Source organism: Alligator mississippiensis, chromosome 12 (genome assembly GCF_030867095.1).
Source record: "Alligator mississippiensis isolate rAllMis1 chromosome 12, rAllMis1, whole genome shotgun sequence".
NCBI lineage: Eukaryota > Metazoa > Chordata > Crocodylia > Alligatoridae > Alligator > Alligator mississippiensis.
Genome location: NC_081835.1, coordinates 15,325,049 through 15,347,985, shown reverse-complemented (window position 1 = coordinate 15,347,985; position 22,937 = coordinate 15,325,049). Strand labels below are relative to the sequence as shown.

At 45.6% G+C, this 22,937-nt stretch overlaps 1 protein-coding gene across 7 annotated transcripts in view; it reads left to right on the top strand.

The window, feature by feature from the left end:
• TMCC1 (transmembrane and coiled-coil domain family 1) overlaps positions 1 to 22,937 on the top strand; it is a 181,704-nt gene that overhangs the window by 137,848 nt on the left and 20,919 nt on the right. The window contains exon 1 of one of the 7 annotated variants that reach the window (XM_019499568.2): positions 11,344 to 12,036. The exons of the other annotated variants lie outside the window; for them this stretch is intronic. Within the exon in view, the coding sequence (XP_019355113.1) occupies positions 12,031 to 12,036 (6 nt within the window). The 5' untranslated portion in view covers positions 11,344 to 12,030. Of the gene's footprint in view, positions 1 to 11,343; positions 12,037 to 22,937 lie in introns of those variants that run through there. 7 annotated transcript variants of the gene reach the window in all.

Here is a 22,937-nt window from a genome sequence, read left to right as displayed (position 1 = left end):
CTATACCCAGATCTGTACTGATGCCTGGCATGGGCATTCTGGCTATTTAAGCTTTTACTTACAAGCTGCCTGCCCTGCTCTAAAATAGAAAGTCTTTTTGGAAAGCATGTGATGATTTCTAAAGTAATTCCAAATAGCATTTGTCAGTGTTTGGCAGTTATAGCTTTAAAGAAAGTCAAACCACTGACCTGGTGAACGTCACTGGCTGGAGCCCATTAAAGTACTAAACCAGCTTTTCATACCTATAGGGCAAAGTTGATTTCCTCCTTCTGCCCCCCCCCCCCCCCTTTTCCTATTTATTTAGTTAAGCCAGGTCAATTATTCGTTTTCAGAGTTGCAAAACTGATTGGGAGTCAGGAAGGACAGCTTTATTTTTTTTTCTTCTAGCCTTTGAATAAGATCTACATGTGAAAGGTAAGGTCTACCATCTTAGATATCTTGACAAACATAGCAATTCAGTACAAAAGCAACTAATGAAGTGCACGGTAACTAATAAATTCTGCAGAGGAAATCAAAGTGAACTGATACACAGCTTTCCTGGTTTTTTTAAATATCTAGTTATCTAAAGATTTTAAAATATCGCTTTAGAGCATGAGCCATATCAATTAGAATAGCGGGTAGCTCACTGGCAGATGCTTCAAAAATGTCTGTGCTAGGAATGAAACACTTGCCCGTTTGGAAATATTCCATTCCATTGCGATTTTTTTTTTTTTTTTTTTTTAAGGTCACGATATCACTCCTAGCATTATACAACATGGGCGTTTTGCTTTACGTATGGTTTCTGCTGCTTTACAGTAATGTTATATAGTAGAGTACAGCATGAGGAAGGATGGAAAGAATTTATGCAGTCAGGCTCTAACAGTGTAGCAGACTCCTTAGAGGTGGAGAAGTTATGTCTAAGTTAAAAAGGACTAAAATAGTCAAGTTAAAGATTATAGGACAGTGTTCAAATTTGTGCAGTGAAGTATGGTCATTTAAAATTCTACTTGGTATTGCATCACAAGATACAGTTAGCACGCAATTTCCAAATGGGGCATTCTAGCGGGGAGGGTGTTTGTTTTGTTTTGTTTTTTTAAGTGGCACATCCCCATGCGCACACAAGTGCATGTGGCGTAGAAAAAAATAGATACTTGTATTTTAAGAACATTGAAAGGCAACAAATCAATCGTCTGCTGAATATGAATTTATAATGTAGTTATCCTGTGGCAAGGAGACCACTACATGTATAAAACAGAGAGCTTAGTAAGGTTAAAACCTAGTTAGAGGCTAATGGATAAGGAAACTACCACAGCTACATTAAATGGGATCCAAAATTAACATCAGCTCCCATGCTTCATGGAGACAGCCAAATTCCAACTGTCTGGGGAGGTATTAGTTCATTCTAATGGTGTGCCATGGATTTCTTGCACCAGCCTCTGCAGTATTGGGTTCTGGCTGCTGTGACCCAATATAGCAATTACTATTCCCTTATTTTGTTCGTATGTAGAATTAGTCTTGCTCTTTGTTGCTGTAGGGCCTTTCCTTTCTACTACTCTACCCCAAAAGCTCCCTGGGCACATCTACACAAGCCTCCTTACTGTGCAGTAGACTAACCTACTGTGCAGCAAAGCATCACTGTGTAACCATGCACAGCAGCTACTATGCAGTAGATTAGTCTACTGCATGGCTTTCTACTATGTAGTAGATTTACCACTCAGTAGCTACTAGGCAGTAGCGCATGGGTAGATGGCTGATCAGGAGCAAATTGCTCCCAGTCAGCAGGGGCAGGAGAACTGTCCCTTCCTCTGGGTAGCTGCCTGCTTCCCAGCCCCTGCTGCAGTTGGCCAGTTGAAGCTGGGACGTTGTCCCTTGCTGCTCGGCCCTTGCTTTCATCTCTGAGTGAGGGCTGGGGCATCCTCCTCTGCCCCAGCAGCAGGCAGCTGCCCAGGACAGGGGTGCGAAGCAGCTGCTATGGAGGCGGGACAGCCCCCTGCCAACCAGGGGCTGGCACCCAGGGGAGCCTAGAGCTCCCCCTGGCTGCCGTATGAGAGCAGAGCAAGGCAGGAGTATCCCTGCCTTGAACTGCTCCCATAGGGAGCAAATTTGCTTCCAACAGGCGCACATGTAGACATGCTCCCGGGGAAAACATAATGCGCAGTAAGCTTTCAGCACATTAATGGCACATGTAGACCCCTGTGTGCTATCTTTCTCCTTTTCATCTGTTTCATAGATTTTCATAGACATTAGGGCTGGAAGGGACCTCGGAAGGTCATTGAGTCCAGCACCTTGCCCAAAGGGCAAGAAGTCAGCTGGGGTCATAGGATCCCAGCAAGATAAGCATCCAATTTACTCTTGAAGGTGTTCAATGTAGGTGCTTGAACCACCTCCGATGGCAGGCTATTCCAGACCTTGGGGGCTTGGACAGTAAAGAAATTCTTCCTTACGTCCAGCCTGAAACAGTCTTGCAGTAGTTTATAACCGTTCGACCTCGTCATCCCTTGGGGCGCTCTGGTGAACAAATGTTTCCCCAGATCCTGGTGGTCACCCCTGATAAACTTGTAGGTGGCCATCAGATCACCCCTGAGCCTGTGCTTTTCCGGCTACAGAGCCCCATAGCTCTCAGCCTGTCATCGTAAGGTCTGTTTTCCTGACCTCTGATCATGCGCTTGGCTCTTCTCTGCACTCTCTCAAGCTTCTCCACATCCTTTTTGAATTGTGGAGCCCAAAACTGGACACAGTACTCCAGCTGCGGCCTCACCAAGGCCGAGTACAAGGGGAGAATGATGTCCCGTGATTTGCTTGAGAAGCATCTATGGATGCAAGCCAGCGTTTTGGTTGCTTTACTAGCTGCAGCATCACATTGCAGGCTCATGTTCATCTTGTGGTCAATGATGACCCCCAAGTCTCTTTCTTCCGTAGTGCTAGCCAGTGTAGCACTGCCGAGCCTATAAGGATCCTGCAAGTTTTTCCCCCTAAGGTGGAGAACCTTGCATTTTTCAGTGTTAAACACCATCAGGTTCTTGTCTGCCCATTTGCTGAGCCTGTCCAGGTCAGTCTAGATTGCCCTCCTGTCTTCTGGTGTGAATGCTTTAACACAAAGTTTGGTATCATTGGCAAACTTGGCCAGTCCACTTCTGACTCCAATGTCCACATCATTAATGAAGATATTGAACAATATGGGTCCAAGGATAGAGCCTTGTGGGGGGGGGACCCCACTGGTCACAGGACACCACGATGATTGACTTCCATCAATTACCACCCTCTGGGTCCGGCCCCGGAGCCAATTTCCCAGCCAGTGGATTGTGGAGGACCTAAGGCCACAGTTGGCCATTTTTGCCAAGAGGTGATCATGGGATACCAGAACAAAGGCTTTTTTGAAGTCAAGATATATGACATCAATCTCTTTCCCTTGTCCAGGTGATAGGTCACCTGGTCGTAGAAGGAAATGAGATTGCTCAAGCAAGACCTACCTGCAACAAACCTGTGCTGGCCATCCCTCAGGATGTTGGTGTTGGCCAGTCCAACAAGGATGGTCTCTTTAATGAGCTTTTCTAAGATCTTCCCTGGGATAGAAGTCAGGCTGATGGGCCTACAGTTTGCCGGATTCACTTTTCTCCCTTTCTTGGAGATAGGCACCACAATGGCCTTCTTCCAGTCTTCGGGCACTTCACCAGAGCGCCAGGAGTTCTCAAAGATCCGTGCCAGGGGCTGGGCTATGATGCTCGCCAGCTCCTTGAGTACCCTGGGGTGTAGGTTCAGGACCGGCTGACTTGAAGGTATCCAGCCTCTCAAGGTGTTCCTTCACGAAGTCAGCATTGATGGAGGGCAGGGGATCTCCCTCACCCGGACCTCCCTGTCCTGTAGTGGGCAGGGTTGTCCCATGGGACTGGTGAAAGACCGATGCAAAGTACCCATTTAATAGGTTGGCTTTTTCCTGGGCGTCAGTTGTCAGTTGTCCCGTCTGGTTCAGCAGGGGTCCAATGTTGCCCTTGCTTTTCCTCTGGCTCCCCACATATTTGAAAAAGGACTTTTTATTGTCCTTGATGCTCGAAGCTAGTTGGAGTTCAGCTGCAGCGTTGGCTTTCCTGGTTTGCTCCCTGCAGGACCGGACCAGTGCAGAATATTCCTCCCTGAAGGTGAATCCTGCCCTCCATCCTTTGCTGTTTGTCATGTCAGTGCTCCCTTCTCGGGGCTCTGCACCCCACTGCTATGACCACTATCCTATAATTTTCTTTGTTTTGTGGAAAAAAAGACATTGAAAGGAACATTCATGATGTCAGTACTTTTAGCCTTAGAGGCAAGGGACAGAGCTGTAATTAGGGATATTACCCTGAACAGTGTTCATGGGAGCTGTAACCGTTATTTTCATATGTACAACATTAACGCTGGCTTGAACCTGATGAGTTTAATCAGATGCCAGAAGTTAATGCAGGGTGCGGGGAGCACCGGGGAAACACGGGCCAGCGGGGGCTGCGCTCCTCGCAGCGCTGGCTGGATCCAGGAGCCAGGCAGCAGCACACTGCCGCGCTGCGCCGCACCCCCCACCCCCCCGGACTGTGCGCCATGGGGGGAGTGTGGGAGGCGTCCCCATAACCCCACGCCCACACCCTGCCCACCCGAGCTCCCGCCCCGCTGCAGCCCCACCTGCTTCCCGGAGGGAGCGGGACGCCGCGAAGCCTGCAGCAGCAGTGTTGCCAGCGCTAGCGGGGCCGGCCCTTCCACCCACGAGGGTGGGAGCGAGACATAACAGGAGAGGCTGGGGTTGGGTGCCTCACTGCCATTTCTGTGGGCAGAAGGGCTGGGCGGGGCACAATTTGGTGCAGGGCGCCGCAGGCCAGCGAAGGTGCCTGGCGGGCCAGATCCAGCCCAGCCCCGAGTTAACGGATCGTCAGCATTTTCAGGGGTTTGTTCCCTCGGCAGCAGGAGGGAAGGAGCCCGGAAGCTTCTCCGGCAGTTGGGGGGTTCGTTTGCGGCGCGGGCGCAGGAACGCCCGGCCTGGGAGAGCGAGTACCGACAGTGGGCGCATGGCTTCTGGTCCGGAGAAGTACAAGGCGAGTTGTTTCTAGCTCCTCATATTTAGTCCAGAAAGTTATCTGCAGTGGGTAGTTGTGCAGATGGACACGCTGATTTGCCCCCTCTACCTAAGCAGAGGATCGCTGTACTGCCAGCAGAAAAATGAGAATAAAATACAGTTTCATGCGGGCATATAGCATTGCGCTGTCTTGGGTAGACTTAACATGCCTTTCACCCCAGCCCTGAGGGGTCGGTGCTTGGGAGCTCAGCCCCTTTCTTTAAGGACTGCCTTCTCTCGGCGTGCCTGGCAATCGCTGAACTCGGCAGTTGAATAACTTTTAGTGGGAGCTTTCCCCAGCAGGGCTGCCTGGCAGCAGGGGGAGACAACTGGCAGCAGCCTCGGAGAGCTCGTTTTGCCTCTTATTGCTGCACTTCGCGAATCCCTGCCTTCTGCGCAGCGAGTATTTCAGCTCCGTTGGCCTTCCTCTTGGCTTTCCCTTGCTGCTGCTGAGAAGGTAGTGGATCCATGGCGGCTTCAAAGCAGTAGGAGCAAGTGAATCCCATTGCTGCTGAAAGGATAGTGGGGGTTGCAAGCTCCTTCCCTGCTTACTTTGACAAATCTCCCCCAGAAAAGGAGTACTGAGAATGGGACTGGCCCTGCAAACGTGGGTGGCAGCGGGGACTGAAGGCAACTAAGTCCATCACTCCCTATCAGGAATGTGACACCGGCAGTTTGGGCCAATTTCTTGCGAGGACGGGAAGCGGTGGAACAAGCAGGCCATTGGCATCCAACACTGAGCAAATCTTAGTTGAGTTGGATGGGCGTTCAGCTTTGAAACCAGGATCCTGGGGTTTCATGTTGAGCCTGCTCTTTCTCCAGGGGGTCCGAGTACTGTTCCACACTCACGCTCGTGCGTTTTCCCTGGGCCGGAGGGGAAGTCCCTTCATTCATATTTGTGCCTGAAACAGAATCGCAATGCGTCTTCCGCATGCTGTGTGGCTTTCAGAGTCATTACATCCTTTGTCTGCAGCGGAGAAGTCTTTCAAAAATATCTTTGTTAATGCTGGTTCAGCTCAGGTGTGGTTGAGTGTGGTGGTGTGAAGCTGCTGCCAGAATTTTAAACACCTTTTTTCTATAACCGTGGCCAGAGGAGTTCTAAAATGGCATTAACGGCCAGTTGGTTCTCCCAAAGTGGCCGATGGGTATTAGCAATGAAAGAAAAAAAATTACAAAGCGGACTGGGTCTAAAGGGATGACTTGCTCTTGTACATACAGCCCTAATCTAACCTAGTTTGGAGAGCCCTCTACTAGTTAATCACAACTGTACTTTTACAGTTTGGGAAGGGGATCTGTTCTACTTTTCCACATGTGTGAGCTTGGAAATTGCTTATAAAATACCCTATTTTCTCCCTTTAATACCAGACTGCTGCACAGTAACTTGTGCTAAGCTTAAAGTCACTTGGAAAAAAACCCTGCTGCAACTACACAGACTGTGGGAAAGAGTGCAAATATTGGGTTACCCGAGTTAAATGTGGGGAGAAAGCAGGGAAGAACACTTTGCAGGTTGGTGGCGGAAGGGTTTCGCGCAGTGAGAAGATTCTGACAAATGACAAAAGAGCAGGCCCAGCTCCTGAGCTGCTGTGACTCAGTTACTTACTACAAAGAGATTTTTTTTCTTTCATCTGCCTTTCGGAAACAAGGTGCACATTAAAGTTGGGGGCATGTTGTATGTAAGAAGATATGGTACCTTTCAAAATAAAAGTGAAGTGCCTATAATGCCCTTTTGAGTTTTCCCAAAGTAAACCAATGGCTAAGCAGCAGCTCTGCAGAAAAGGACCTGGGGTTACAGTGGACAGTAAGCTGGATATGAGCCAGCAATGCGCCCTTGTTTCCAAGGTGGCTAACGGCATCCTGGGCTGCATTGGTAGGAGTATTGCCAGCAGATCAAGGGAAGTGACTCTATTCAGCACTGATGCAACCACATCTGGAATAGTGTCCAGTTGTGGGCCCTCCACTACAGAAAGGATGTGGACAAGTTGGAGAGAGTCTGACAGAGGGCAACAGAAATGGTTAAGGGGCTGGGAGAGGCTGAGGGAACTAGGCTTATTTAGTCTGGAGAAAAGAAGACTGAGAAGGGATTTCATAGCAGCCTTCACCTCCCTGCATGCAGGGTTGTTGGGTCGAAAGAGGTTAGAGCTGCACTGTTCTCAGTGGTGTCAGATGACAGAACAAGGAGCAATTGTCTCAGGTTCCAGCAAGGGAAATGCAGTTTGGATATTAGACAAAAACCTCTCGCTTAGGAGGGTGGTGAAGCACTGGAACGGGTTACCTACAGAGGTGGTGAAATCTCCATCCATGGAGGGGTTTGAGACCTAGCTGGGATGATTTAGTTGGGGAGGGGGTCCTGCTTTGAGTACCAGATGACCTCCTGAGGTGCCTCCCAGCCCTAACTTTCTATTATCCTATGAAATACCATATGATGAAAGTTCTCCAGACTAAACCCACTCTAGGAGTAATCGGATTATTACAGGCTTGTTGCTCCTTCGTGCCAGCAAGACATGCCAGCAGGGAAATGAAGGGGGCCATTTGTAAGCCCCTGCAGCCTCTCCAAGTTGCAGTAAGCATGGAAACCAAAAGACTACCAGCTTGGTGTGTTGGTGGTTATGTGGGTTAAGCTCGGATGGTTGTGATTTGATCTGCTTGTATCAGTATGGAAACTTTCTAATTACCTCATGATCAAACAATTTTACACAAGGTTTCTCCTATCACTGAAGTGATGATAGACGCTGGGAGTAACCATATTTTATGACTCCTTCAGCAGTCAGAAGTGAGCCATGCTCACTAGAGACTATTGGACTTTCAGCAATCTCTCTGGTCATTGTAGTTTATAATAACTATCTATCAAATCTCTTACCACCAGCGGTTAAAGTGAAGTACTGTACTAGTAACTGTGCTCTGTGTTGTTTAAAAAATGTTCCTTGCAAAGAACCAGGTGGGGCATTTTCCAAGACTGGATGTGAGGCAATAGGTTCTTGGAAGCTTGACTTAAACCTACTTGTTAACAAAGCTCCAGGTCTCACGGTGTCTTGAAGTTGAGTGTTTTGTCAGCATTAGTCTCTTTCTAAATACCTTTTGTGGAAGGAGAGTTACGTTTGCAAAGTCCATTTGTAAATAAAATTAATCAGATATTAGTCTTCCTAAACTCAAGAAAATCCTTTTTAAAGGGCTTCCATCCAAATGTGTGGCGCAGGATTTTAAAACATGTGTGCAATTAATAAAAATGAAAGAAGCACTGGAAGATTTTCTTTTGGATGGTTGGTAGGCTGGTTGTTGTTTTCCCATAAGTAGTACAGATCTTGGTTGTTTTGGCCTCTGAACAAGTCAAGAACTGGTAGGATGATAGTACCAGAAATACTGTGCAAATACAACCTGGAGGGAAGTGGGGAGTAACTCCTAATTCAAATCAGTTGAAAGGGGTTAGTTTAAAAAAAATGCATCTCTGTGATTCCAGTGCCTCTGTGAAAAAGGCTTCAACCACCCAATTCTTATATGAGCCTTCTCATCCCAGGATACCCTTTTAATGCCTTTCAGATCCTCAAGCAAAGCCAAAGGATATTCCTGATTCTTCTCAAATAGAAAATGATCAAGGAGAAAAGCTTTCATGCCACCTTCTGTGCGTCATAAGGAAGCCAAAAGGGCACAAATGTATTTTTCACTCAGCAGCTCCTCTGTCATTCTTAGTATCCATAGGGCGTGTGTAGATGAAACAGGGCCCTAAATTGAAGTGGTGGGTTTTAAAAAACACCAGTTCAATTTAGGGCTGATTAAACCCTGGTGTTGTGCACACACGGGCTGACTTACCTGCCTCTCCAGTGGGGAGGGGAAGGCAGGCGGAGCAGTCCCTGGGCTGCGGTGGAGGGCTGGTGCTTCCCTCCGCGGCAGTGGCGGCCCTCCCCCCAAGGTGGTACCCACCCGCAGGCACCCGGCTTGGGCAGTCCCAGGGGCACCACACTTCCGCACCGGGGCCCCCCTCCACTACTAAATCAGGGTTGGCTGGTTGGTTTATTTGTTTTTCAAACTATGATCATTTTTATACCTAGACAGACCTTGGAAGTGAATGTCCAATGCTTGCAGAGCTTTTAAATATTTAATATTTATTATTCAAAATTGCTGAAGCAGTTTTAAAGATTCAAATACAATTTTAAATAAAATAATTCTGAAACTCCACTTGCTCCTTCAGTCACCTGCCAAGAACTAACTTTGTAATTCTTTGTCTGCTGTAAGACTGGCAGTCATCAATAATGCCATCAGGAGACAGAGCTTCCTGGAGTCCTGAAATTTGTCAGTAGTTGCAGAAGGGAGATGGTCTCCTGGGTTGTCTGTCCAGTCACCTTTGTTTATATTTGACATGGAGTTGGACTTTCCAAGTGCTTCAGACTTGGTGTAAGAAAGGGAGAAGAGAGGAGGATGCACTTTACCAAGACAAATTTGAAAACATCAGAGCCTTGCTTTAGTCTGTACTGATGCCAAAGAGAACCCTCCCCGTCCTCCCAAGTTGGACAATACCACTGGTGGGTTTACCAGCCCTCCCTCCCTTTAGAGTAGAGCTGAATGTAAAACAGCCCCAAGACAAGTTCTCAATTCTACAGGATTTGTAGCTCTTTTGGGCCAACAAATACAAAATGATTAAATAAATAAATGCAATCAGTGCAAACTCTTTCATTGAACTGCTGAGCAGGCATTCAGGGTCAGCCTCATAGAAATCTCTGCTGTATTACTGAGAAACAGGAGTGGTACAAATATAAAGCTAAGGAGGCTTTACAAAAGGCTGGCTTAGCCAACTGATGATTAGCCCTGGACACTGGATAAAGGGATTTGCACGCATTGTGTCTCAGATCACTGAGATTTGCAGCTTGCATGCCGGGTTCAGATTCCACGCGGAGCAGTGCTCCCATAACCGTTCCCTTCGTACTGCACCCTGATGCAGCTTTGAATCAAGTGAAACCAATTTTTCTTGTACAAACTGCAGGGGCCATGGTGTTTTCTAACAAGGTTGTTGTTTGGCATTGAGCCATGCGTTGTTTGGTTTGGTTTCCTCCTGTTCATCAATTGTACTTAGACGTCCTGTTTCTTTCTATGCAGTTGTCTCAAATCTGGGCAGTAAAACACTTAGAAGCTTAATCAAACAAGCAGCCTTGTACCAGGTTGAATTTTAATTAGATGAAAGAGTATATAATACATTCTGAATCTAACTTATAAAGCACATTTCAGGCTTTAAGCATTGGAGGACCATACTAGCTACACAAGCTAAAATGGACTTGTAGCACTGATTTATTTTTGTTGTTTTTCTCCAGTTCTCCTCTGCTCCTGTCCTGCAGTTGCAGTTGTTTTCAGCAGTGAACAAGTTAAGTTGTCCCTATGAATAGTTTTTTCTTGTGATCTGAAGCCACAACATCTCTGCTCTAGTATCAGGAGGACTTGTGAAGTAAACAAGTAGTTTAGCAGTTAGGAGAGAGGGTCTTAGACGGTTAGAAGTTGAGATGGGAGAGTTCAAGGTAAGTTTGTGACGCAGTTCCCCAAGTCCTAACAGTGTGTCTGGGTGGTGGTATCTGGCATGGTGCTACTGGAAGTGCCAAGTCTCAGGTGAAGCATAAACTGCTTGCAGTCTGTGCCTTACTGAAGGCTTTGGTGGTGTTTACAGGAAGTTAGAGATATTCTGCAAAAATGTTGGCCAAGTTCCATCTTTGGAAGTTACATTCTGCCTCCCTAAATTTCTCTGCTGATTCAGTGTTTTGATCTTAAATTTCATCTTAACTTCTGGTTACTCTCTCAAACTTGCTCATTCGTTGTATAATGTCCTATGCAATGCTGGCCCCTGGTGATCTCTGGGATTCTCTTCTGTCTGTGTTTTGCTTGCTAACTTCTTATCTGTGGCACTACACCTGCAGGCAAGTGTGTGTGTGTGTGTGTGTGCGCGCGCGCGAGAGAGAGCGAGAGCGAGACTCTAGTTTTGGGTAACAAAAGTCCCTCTGGATGTACTTGGTTCATATATAAGTGCCTTGTTGGAAAAGTGCATGGAATACTTCTTCCCATCCTCTTCTCCCTTGTTGCTGCTGTTTCATTTTCTTGCTTTAAAAAAAAATGTTGGCAGTGAGCAAGTCCCAGCAAATACACTACTCCAGCGTCTCCCTCCTTTTTTCTCAACTGGTGTTTCAAGCAGCCTTGAAAAGAGTCCTCCTACTACGGTCATATGAGCAGCTAATCACCAGAATTTAAGCCACAGCAGAACTCCTGTGCTTTTATTTTGTTCCTCCTCCCTCCACTTCCAGCCCCACTAAGTGGCTTCTGCTGCAGCCAGACAAAGATGCAGCCCTTCCCTGGGCCTCCTGGGCCCCTGAAGCAATTAGGGAATCGCTGACTGGAATGGAAGAAGAGGGAGGAAAAGAGGTGTTTTGGAGCATACAGGGGTTCTGTGCAAAGTCCAGGCATTTTAACCTAAGTGCTTTCCTTGCATAAGACCTTCAGAACAATCTCATCCACAGCATTACAGGAGCTATTGATTTATTAGACTTTTTCTGTTCTTGGCTTGGACACACAGAACATTTATGTCCCCCACATTGGTTAAAGGCTTGATTCAATCCTCCGGCTTTTGCTGTGGTGCTTAAATTACTGCAGACAGTGCTCCTCCACTATGCATGGCTTATTGAGAACAAAGGCGAGGAAGAAGGGAGGGAGAAGAGCTCAGTAGTGAAGCATCAGAATTCATTGCAGCAGTGAAGCTCGCATGCATGCGCTGCCAGCTCATGCCTTGCCAATGAATGGAAAGAATCGTCCTAAACTTTGTTTGTAATGAAAGCTCCTTGGTTGGCACTGTTTTAAGGATGATGTTTGAGTGCATCCATGTACATGGAAATACTTCTGTAACATCATTGAACATCAGTCCTCTGTGGCCAGGATTTGGAAGCAGAACTAACAAAGCTTAAAGAAGAAAGCATGCCCTCATCATCTTCAATGGGGAATGAGACTGATTTTGCTTAATGGAGGTAATATTGAGCCTGGTAGATTGGTTAATTTTGCTGTAGTCTCCTCTTTTTATTGTGCTGTATGGTTTGTGAAGGCACTCCTCTAGTCTGATAAGGATTCCTGAGGGTATGGGGGTGCTTTGCTTCCTGCTTTGCTATGCTGATGTGGCCAGTAAGGCTAGATCAGATTGTTCAAGCTACATCTTGTAAGTACCATGTTACTGTAGGCAAGGCTAATAACTTTTCCTCGTCAAGTAGTGACTTCCTCTTGCAGAAGAAAACTATAAAAATAAGGTGCTGCCAAGAAGCTAGGCTGGGTTAGAGAAAATCCAAACACAATCATGTCTCCCGATCTGACTTTTTCTGTGTTAATGATGTCTGTCTTACTACTGTAACTCCACCCAAGAACGTTCTCTGCGGGCGAGAAGCAATTATAAACTCTTTGCGCGCACAATTTGGCGTTTGATGCTTTTTACATTCCATGCTTGTCCCAGTTTTAGTTTAAAAAAAAAAACAAAAAAACCCAACCATAACAGCTCTGGAGTTTATTCAGAACAATTTGTGCAAGCCCAGGTTTCTCGCAAGATGGTAAAACTGAGTGGGATGCCTGTACTTTAATTCATGTTCTTACATGGACTGGAACACAGCTGATGAGAGAAATCCTAAATTTAGTTGAAGAAATTAGTAGGACAATGCTGTGAAATGCAGCCTTGCTAAATCCTTTATGTGCCCCAGATGACCACTTTCTTCTTGGCAGATGACAAGAACAGCTTGTTGGCTCAAGAGTGCTAGCTTGTTTAATCCAAGGTTTTCTTTACAATCCAATCTCTAAGTCATTCTCCTTGTGGTCTTAGAGTAATACCTCCTAGTAAGTGGAGAATGAAAATCTTAACTTCTCATAACCCTAGCATGGAGAAACTCTTGTACTGTGTTACATAGTTTTAAACCTCACCCTGACTAAGTGTGTTTGGTATTGCTTTCTTAAGGGGCAAAATGATAATAGAGTCATCAAGTGAATGAAATAACATCTTTCATCTTTTTAGTGCCAGTATGCCACTGCTTTATTTAACCCTTTATGCTAAGGTTGTACTTGGAGCCAAAATGGTTGGTCTCATATATTCTCGTAGGTGCTGTACAAATGTATAGCTCTAGCAAATGACAGTCCCTTCAATGGTTGTACTCTTGCTTCCTCAGACTCTTTGAAGCTAGCACTATATACCAACTGGAAGCAAGGACCCCCTGGCAATTGCCTAGTTTTCTGCCAATATACTGTAGGATGGAGCTAGGACCAGCTGAGTTAATGCAGCTGTTATCTTTGTGCCTGTGCACTTAAGAAGTGCAGCTGTACGCTGCTTTATACAACCTGATTCATGCTAAAGATCAGCTTCCAGGCATGGCAACCCTTGCAAAATATCCTAAGACAGCTGCTGTGAGTAGCACTGTACAAGTGTATGCTTGCGGTGTTCCAGTCAGTGCTTTTTCACAGTGTGGACAGCATCTAAGCATTGATTACCAAATTTACTTGTTGACTGGGGGGAAAACAGGTTGACACAGGGGGGGAACCTTGTCTTACAGAATGTTTTTTTTCTCCCCAGTCAACCTGGGGGGAGCCCCTTGTCTTGCATTTGCACACAAGGAAACCACATTAAATACATTGCCAATCTTTGAACTGCTGCTAAAACCAAGATGTGCTCAGTAATGGAAACCAACTATGATGTTGATTAAATGCAGCCAACACGGAGCATGATAATAATAAATGCATCCATGCTGCATTCTCTACAAGTCTTTAATTTTTTATATGTTTTGTGTGTCTTTGGTTTTCTCAGCAGATGTTTTGGCTCTAGAGCCTACCTGTTGTCATGGATGTTGTTCAGCATAAGGAGATTCTTGCATGAAATAACGGGGCACACCAGTGCTTTAAAAGCTTGATAGGGCTCCTTTCCACAAGATCATCCTTGTGACAATCCTAGTTAACTAGGTAATCCTTTACCAAATAGAAATACAGTAATGGGAAGGGGTTTTGACCATGATTGACCAGAGGCCAGAAAGTCAACACAAAGGCCAGACCTGTCCATTCAGCATCCAGCAGGCCTTGAGTTTTGTATGTCCTGTTCTTGGGTGCAACATGGGTTGCATGCTTGACTACTAATTTTAAACTTCTCTAGAGTCTGGCCCTGAAGTAGTTGGCCCACTTTCCTGTGTTTCCACTTCTCCTCACTCAAAATTGAGACTGTACCTCGGTACTCATCTCTCACATCTGAGGCTTATCAGCTTCACAGGATCATTGGCAAATACCTTTTTAACTTCTGTGTAGCAATACTGTTTGTCTTCTGCCTGAATCTGGACAGACTTCTGTCTGCCATCTCCTCCCACCCCTTTCGGAAGTAGCCTCTTTTACCTCCCCAAGTGTACTTGACATTCCTGAAGTGCCATCTTGGATATCAAAATAAATATGGGGAACCAGCTAAGCTGTTCTCTTATCCTCAGAAATAAAACTAAATTTTGTAGCGCTTTCCTTCATTGCACACTTGTTGGATTATTCAAGAGTTTGCCCCTTTGTAAACTGACCACCTTTTTTTGTAAACTCATATTTCAGGACACAAGTTCCTCATAACATAAAGAACTGGATTTTTTCAAAACAATAGGAAGCAAGAAGCTGACATGAAGCAGCCAGGATTAGAGGCTGGTGCAACACTGTCAGCAGGGAGCAGCACTGATGCAGTTATCCAAGTGAGTTCTGCTCCTCCTGGCTCCAGAAAGGGAAGCAGGATGGTGCAGTATCCTGGTGCTGCGCTCCCACCCTGTGCTACACTGAGTCAGCTCTGCTGGCACTTTGGGGGAGAGCACGTGTGGCATCTCCATGTGCTACTGCCTGGTTCTTCAGGAACAAACTTAGTGGCCCGTTTCCAGTACGTTTGTGGATCATTGGATGAGAACAGTAGTAGCCCAGGCTAGCATCATGTTGGAGCATGGTCCTGGGTGCTGTTAAACTAGGCTCCTGGAAATTTCTTCCTAGTGCCTTGTAAGTTGTTTGCAACATTGTTTCAACTGGGAAGTGAACAGGGCCTGTCATCTTGCTTGTGTGTCTGTCCCGCTATTTCATATTTGATTCTCCATTTTAAATCCCGGTTTAAAACTCTTGCCTAATAAGTTGCTTTCTCCTAAGGCACGGACTGTCTGATATTTATATTTCATGGCATTGTCCTTTTATGCTCCATTCCCAATGCTTTGGGTTGGAGGTTTGCTACATACATAAAATATGCTGTCTTGAATCTAGAATCGAGTGCCCTGCTGCTTTAAATCTACCGGTCCTGACGGTCTGGCATTCAAGCCGAATGCTCCCAGCTGGAGGAAAGGCTCATATACCATGCATGAGGTCTGAGTGGACTGTTCGTTTGCATCAGCAGTGCTGGAGCGCTGCACACTGTGATGCTTGTGTTGGCAAAGGCTCTCTGTTTATACTGCAAGTGCCCAGAGCCCTCAGCCTCGCAGATGTAGGGAGCAGAGTAGTCAGTGTGGGAGCTGGTCCGAGCAGTACCTAGTACTGGCGAGGGCATTGCAGATGGCCATGCGGTGATGTTTATGTGGTGCTGCTGTACCTGTGTGTGCTGTGAAAGGCACTTCTGCGAGCCCGTGAAGGTGAGAAGATCATGGAGCATCTTTAAAACAGCATCACTGTCTATTTTGGGCTGTTTTATCTAAATCCCCAGTAGCACTTGACCTCATTTGTAGCATTAGTCTTGGAAATGCATCATTCTCCTCCAGGCTTGGCTGTCTACATCTCTGTGGTCTTTTTTTTTCAATAGCTTTTCTTCACTTCGGAAGCTGGGAAGTATGGAAAGGGCTCTGTCTGAGTGAGTGTTGCAATTTTATAATCCAAATCAAGTATGTTTTTGTGTATGATGAAAGCCAGCGCTGCTAAAAACAGTGTCAGAGGGAGCTGTTTTGATCAGGCAAATGTCTAAATGTGAATGCTTGCTTTGCTGCTTCATCTGTGCAAAATGCATTTCCAGGAGGAAGTAAACATATTGCAGAATCATCTTATGCCAGGTGAAGAAATGAGCTTGGGCATATGGCTTCTCCTGGAGCCAGTGACCTTCAGAAATGAATATGTAGTTTTCTTTGGCTTCAAAAAGCAATGTAGCCAGTCATCACCTAGAGCAAGATGTATTCCCCTGTCTGTGTTAATTGCCAAAAAACTATGATAGGGGTTTTGCATGCAAAACAGCAGCTTCATCTCTTTAAGCAGTTTGCAGATTTACTGTAAATCCAGGGTATTAAGGAGGGTGAATACAGGATACAGGTAGTATGGCTTTCCCATATCAAGTCTGGAAATTGTAGTTAAGCAGTTAGCAACGCTGGTATAGTGTTTGAGGCAGATGTAACTAATCCTGCTTACTGCGTGGACTCATCATTGGACTCACTGCGTTTGTGGCTACTTTAACACTTGTATGAAAGTACAGACAAACAGCTGAAGTGGCAGAGAAAGGCAAAGAGATGAGTTTACCATTGATACCTGCATTTTATTTATGTTTAGTGATTAGGTGGGTGTTGACAAGGCTGAGAACATGTGCAGGATCCTAGTTTGATACCTGCGTTCTTGATGAACATGGCACCTGGATCTGCAGAAGAGCTGGAGAGAGAAATAATCAGGGCTCTGCCATCATCTGTGTCTGTCTTGTCCTAATTATTTTAAGTCTGATTCAGACTGTGGTGCCTTAAGTACAGTTGCAGAATCTGTTCCCTCTAATGTTCCTATTGCACAGACTTGGCTTGTACCCATTTCTGTGTGAGGTTAGCAACAGTGTTTGTTCACAGCAGTGTCTCCTGAGATGGAGTCCAAGTCCAGCTTTGTGGTCCTTGCAAAGGAGACTGAAGGGAAGCACTCTTAATTCTGCCTTTCAACTCGTACCATATTTACTGTAGCCTTTTACACAAGTGCCTTACTCTGCTGGAGGCCTCCTGCCCTTCAATACAAATTCCTCCTTGTTGCCTCATTAAATGCAGCCTGGCCCGCTCAGGTCTCCAGAGGCACACGTGCATGCTTGTGGCAGCTCAGCAGGAGGAGGGGTTGATAGGCAGGCTCTTTCTTTGGGCTGAAGAGGCTACCATGAGCATACATGAGCTGTTCATTGTCTGGGACCAACTGAGCTCCTCATCGTTGCCTCTTTAAATTGTCGTGATCTTAGCCATGGTGGTAGCAAAACTCCCCTACAGCATTTGGAGCTGGAACAACAAGCGAGATACGGGTAGGAAGGAACCTCAGAAGTATCCAAGCTCCTGGGTAGGTTCCTGGCAAAGAAGAAATGTGTGACTGTACTGTGTGTATAATAATATCTTTTAAAGGTGGGGGGTAATGCATTAAACTGTAGATCTAACTGCTATGATCTACATTCGCAGGAAACATCAGTCCTGCAGTTTCAAGGCATGTTTACCTTTTAGCACAAACTGTTTATTACAATTACTCGGAAAATGGGCACAGGTCTGATTTGGGTTAAGGCAGAGCTCATTAGATGATTGTTGTATCAAAAAAAGACAGACTTCTGAAAATGAATCCTTTGCGACTCAAACAAGAACATGTGGACATGTTTGAGGCTTCCCCCCTGAGTTCAGTGGCCCTTTCTGTACACTTCCTTGCTCCTGGACCAAATGAGAGTTGGGGAAAGCAACAGTCTCTTGTCACTTGAGTTACCTTGGAGCAGCTTGGTATATGATAGCAGCTGGTCTCAGGACCCCAAGCAAGATGGTGCCAGAGTTGGGAAAAATGTAAGATCTGTTGGAAATGAACCCCAGAGAATTTTTTAGATTAAAGTTTACTGTGTAAAGCTGCAGGAAGCACCAATGTGAAACATGTTGGTGGTTGTGTTGTGGCTGGTGATTCTTTCTGATTGAGGCAAGAAATATGTTACACCGCAATAGTAGCCTTGGGCATTCTTTTTTTCCTTGCTCATGCTCAAAGATTGAGCCTTTTCTGGGACTCCTACTGGTTGCTGACTAAATGCTTTTGTCACTTTGGCAGCATCTTGCCATGTAGAACCACTGGCTAGGCAGATCAGAGAGCAGCCACATTGAGACCAGCTTTCCTACACACACAATTTATAACTGGACTGACCAGCCTTAGTAGTATTAAACATACTTGGTGAGATGCTTGGCTGTGTTTCCACGCACGTGTCTGATGGAGCGCTTGCCAAACCATACAGAGCTGGATACAGTGAGCATTTGAATGTAAGCAACGTGGTAAGGGTTGTGCAAAACAGTTATTAAAAGATGACTTGCAGAAGACTCCTTCCTAAATGGATTAGGACCGGCGGGGGTGTATAGGTACAAAGAATGCATGGGCATGCTGCTGCTTAGGCCTGCAGACTCACTTACCCAATAGGAAGACCTGTTTCACAGCACACCCATGGCAACAGCATGCAAGAAGGCAGGGTAGAGGTGCACCTTTATAGACTGACTGAATCAGAGATGCTTAAGCTTTTGTGAGCAAGATCTCATTTTGTCAGATGCTAATGATGACAGCAACTGAAGTGAGTTCTTACAAAAGCCTATCAATCTCTGATTCAGTTAGTCTATAAGCAGAGCCAGCCTCGGGGGTGGGTGACCACCCAGGCTGCCGGGGGGGGGGGGGGGGGGGGGCGGTTACCACACACACACAAGAAGTCTGTGCTTACAGCAGCACTCTCTTCGCCTGCCACCCCCCCCAGCTGCTGCCCAGGAGGAACAAGGCCAGACAGTAGCAATGCCTGCCTGGCACACCATGCCGCTCCACCTCCTCACCAGACTGTGCCCCACACCTCTGCCTGTCTGCAGCAATGGCACTGACTTGGGGGGTGGGGGGGAGGGATAGAGGGAGAAGGACACCAAAGGGGGGTGCCAAAATACAAGTTCACCCAGCCTTTCCCTAAGGCTGGCTCTGTCTGTAAGATGTATCTCTACCCTGCCATCTGCCAAACTTCAGACTAGCACAGCTAACTAGCTCTGTCTTATTTGGAGAACCATGTAATATTCAGGGATCTTGGGGAATATCTCACTTTAGTCATCTTGGGCTGCAGCCTGTTTCAGATTGATCCAGACTCGCACATTAACACAAACTTTCTCATTGACATCTAGTTCTTCTGTCTGTCCTGTAGGGCCTATTCTGAAAGTGTCTAGAGAATTTAATGATAAGGATGGGTGTTTCAAAATCATCTCAGGTTTTTTTGTTCTTTTTTTTTTAAAGGAATTTGTAAATTTGCAGTGGACAAATGAAAAGGTGCATGGTCCAGAGCTGCAGGGCCAAATGTTCATTTATCTGAATAGATACTCTGGGCAGATTAATAGTATTAAAAAGCATTAAAAATAGTGAACTAATATGTGGCTCTTCAATAGCTTTTTACATTACCAAAGCTGGCAATGCTGGCTACTTCAGATAATACAAAAAATTGTTTACATTAAAACCTTGGTTTCTACATTAAAACCTACTATATTGTGTGTTCATGCCTGAAATATATTAAGTTCTGGGGCTAAAATTAATATATTATTATATCTAAAAACAGCCACCTCTCTGACCAGCTTTGCAATCACTAAATGTAATGTCTGGTTCATAGATAAGTCTGCAACAGATATAGTTCACCCTGTCTGTCCGTGAGCTGCTGTATGAATACTGAGGTAGCCAGAGAATTTTTCAGATCATTGGAAGGTGAGCTGTTGTGCCCCTTGCAGGCAATTTGCAGCTCTTTCTCAGCAGGATTGGAGTATAAAAATACAGTTTTAGGCTAATAATACCGGCCGGATCTACTCATGTAAGACCTTTGAGGAAACACGCATTCCTTCTCTGTGGAGTGGAAGAGGGGGCTGAAGAGAAGGATCCCGTTAAATGAGCAATCTGAAGTCAGCTAGGATGGACATGTGCCACACATTTCAATGCATGAGCTTTGGTGTGTGTGTCCAAGGCTTCCTGATGGATTAAAGTCTGTTGTAAACTTTTGCTTTAGTTTGTTGTTTCTGTGCCAGTCTCCCGGAGCTAAACTTAACAAAGGTTTGCAGAGAACAATGGCTTTCAAACTTTGCTGTTGCTGGTAACAGGAGAGGGGTGGCACACCCTTCCCTTCCATCTCTTGGATCACCTTTGCTACAGCTTGTGATTGTGCCATCTACAGCAGTTGCCTGTGTAAAGAAGCATTTTTTAGCTATTTCTTTTCAGGTCAGTTTGGCATTGGCAGCACCTTGTGATGATCCAGCTCTCTTTAGCCCACAAGCAGACTGATTTGAGAGCCTCTACCACAAGGCTTGATATTTATCTTTGCCTCTAACATGTGGCTAATGTAAAAATGTACCTGCACTTGTCTGCAGAGTCAGTCCCGTCCCACCTTACTCCTGACCTAAATCTTCTGCCAAGAGAAGAACTTTCTCAAAGTTTCATACCGTTCCTTCTGTTGGCCAGAGTATTTCATTGTGGGTGTTAAAGTTGCCCAGTAATTCTTTGATGTTTACCTGTATCCTACTGGGTCAAAAGAATTTCCCAGCACTTCTTGTGCGTACTGTGCTTGGATGATCAAGTATGTGTGCACAGAGCAAGGAGAGCACAGAAGTGACCCCCATGCGGAGGTGGGGCCCTGGAAGAATGTGGAATGAAAGGGGAGCAAGGCAAATACAGGAGCAAATGAAAGACAACAGTGTCATCATTACCCTCACTGGGTTTGGCACAAGGAGGTTGAGGTTATCTCCTCTGTTCTCACAAGTGTTGAGACCATTTGGTAAATGGAAAGCTTTACACCTGGTCTGAAAAACTGCCCCTCTGGCAGAAAAGCTCGATAAAGTGTTGATAAATTAATGAATCAAAGGGAACCGTGACATTACCAGAGATCAGTGCCATCCTGTGGCACTCTGCGGCAGACGTTGGGTGCCTCTGTTTTTCATCAGCTACATTGTATCAGTACTCCGATATGAAAATTACTGTTTTGAAGGTACCTTTGCTCATCAAAGTAAGAAATGTTTGATGTTAAAGAATACAGGAATGGAAACAAGTGCATTCATTTCAGAGCACTCTATTTTAAATAATTTGCATGGCATGTTTCAAAGTGCAGTGCTACCTCCTAACAGCATCCTGTTTTTAACCATCCCAACAGAAAGGTACTTGGGAGAGGCTCCATTTGGAACAGTTATGTTGCAACCAGCAATTAGCACATAGAGCAAACCACCAGCTAAACAATCTCCTTTGCCTTGCTTCTGCCTTTTTTTTTACAGCTACAGGGACTGGAATCATTTGTAGATCAGTGTGGAGCATGGTAGAGTGATTCATGCAGAATGCAGGCCAGATCACAATCCAAGAGGAAGGATGGTAGATGATGGTAATGGTAATTACCTCAGTCAGCTGATTCTGATCTTTTAATATCTGGCACAGCCAAAAACACATGGATACTATGTGCTGCCCTGACCTTCTGATCCGGTCCTGTCCAGAGAGATAGCGTTCTTTTTACAGTACCTAATGCAGTGTTACCAAAATTCAGTTGTAGCCTCTTCCTTGTCCAAGATGCTTTAAAACAATGACAGAAGACCTCGGTGTATATAACTATCTGAAGTAGTGTCTGAGTAATGTTACTTTCAGTGCCCTGTATCAGATACCCCATTATTTTTAGTATTATATGGGGACGGCAGAGTGCATGGTTATCCCAGATAAGTAGGAATTGTTACATGTCTGTCCCCTTTGTCAGTTTTATGAAAAGCTAATTCAAATGAGAGGGGGGGAGGAGGGATGAGAGCCTATTTCCATATGTTTCTCTTCTGTGGGGACACCTGAGTTCCTGCTTGCATGTAGAAAATGGACTAGCTGGTTTGTGAACCACTGAAGATTTGGTTAACTGCTCTAACTGCTGCATTTTGCTGCCTGAGCACCTCTTAAGTGGTGGGGACCTCACTTGTACATCCTGTCTGGAGGTCTGCAACTCCAGGTGCTGGGAACAGCACAGTGAGGCCACAGTTAACTGTTAATTCAGAAGGAAAAGTGCTGTAGTGTCTGCTGAACTATTACTGGTCTGACCCAAGCCTCCTTTTGCTTTTGGGATTTGCGGAGATTGCAGGCTGAGGGGAAGGGGGCAGCTGCAGACCATCTTTTTTTTTTTTTTTTTTTTTTTTTTAATTGCTCATTTCAGTCAAACAGGAAAGATGGGTTTTTCTCTACCCTGCAATTATTGTCCCCCTGAAGGTGATAATTACATATCTCACTTTACAAATGAGCTAACTATCTTATACCTCGCATTGGAGACCACAAGTCTCTGTCATTCCTGTATGCTCTGAGGCACTAACACAGACTGTCTGTCTGCTCCCTTGTGAAACTACTACCCCTTAGCTACTGGGAATTTTGATATATAGCCTCCTAGTATCTGTCTGTCACTCATTCCCAGGAGAGAACAGGTTTCTGTTTCTTCACCTACTGTGCATCTCTCATAGTTGCACACTAATGAATCAGTTATGGAAGGGGGTTTCTTAGCAGGAAATTCAAGACTTATGACTTATATTGTGAGCTGGTTTGGGCGTATTGTTTGCATTCTACCCCATCCCCCCTTACACTGTTTCCTATCTTCAATGTTTAGTTTTCATGGATGCTTGCCATTTATGGAGCGATCTTAATCACTGGGGCGTATGATTAGTCCAATCTGCTTCACATCTCTCTCTGCCCCTTCGCAGGGCTGCTCCAGGAGTCATCCTTCCCCTTGCAATAGCCAGTTCCTTTCTCACCTTGCTATATCTGTATGGATATAGATATATAACCCTGAGTGGGGAGGAGGGAGGGAAAGCTGAAACAAACAGCTCCTCAAAACCAGACGTGTCCCGAGTTCTGCTGCTACATGCTTAAGCCGACCGTCCTACTTGGAAGCAAACAGTCTTGTTTTTTAATGAGCAGGCAGGTGCTTTTTATGCGTATGAGACGTTGCCACAGAGGT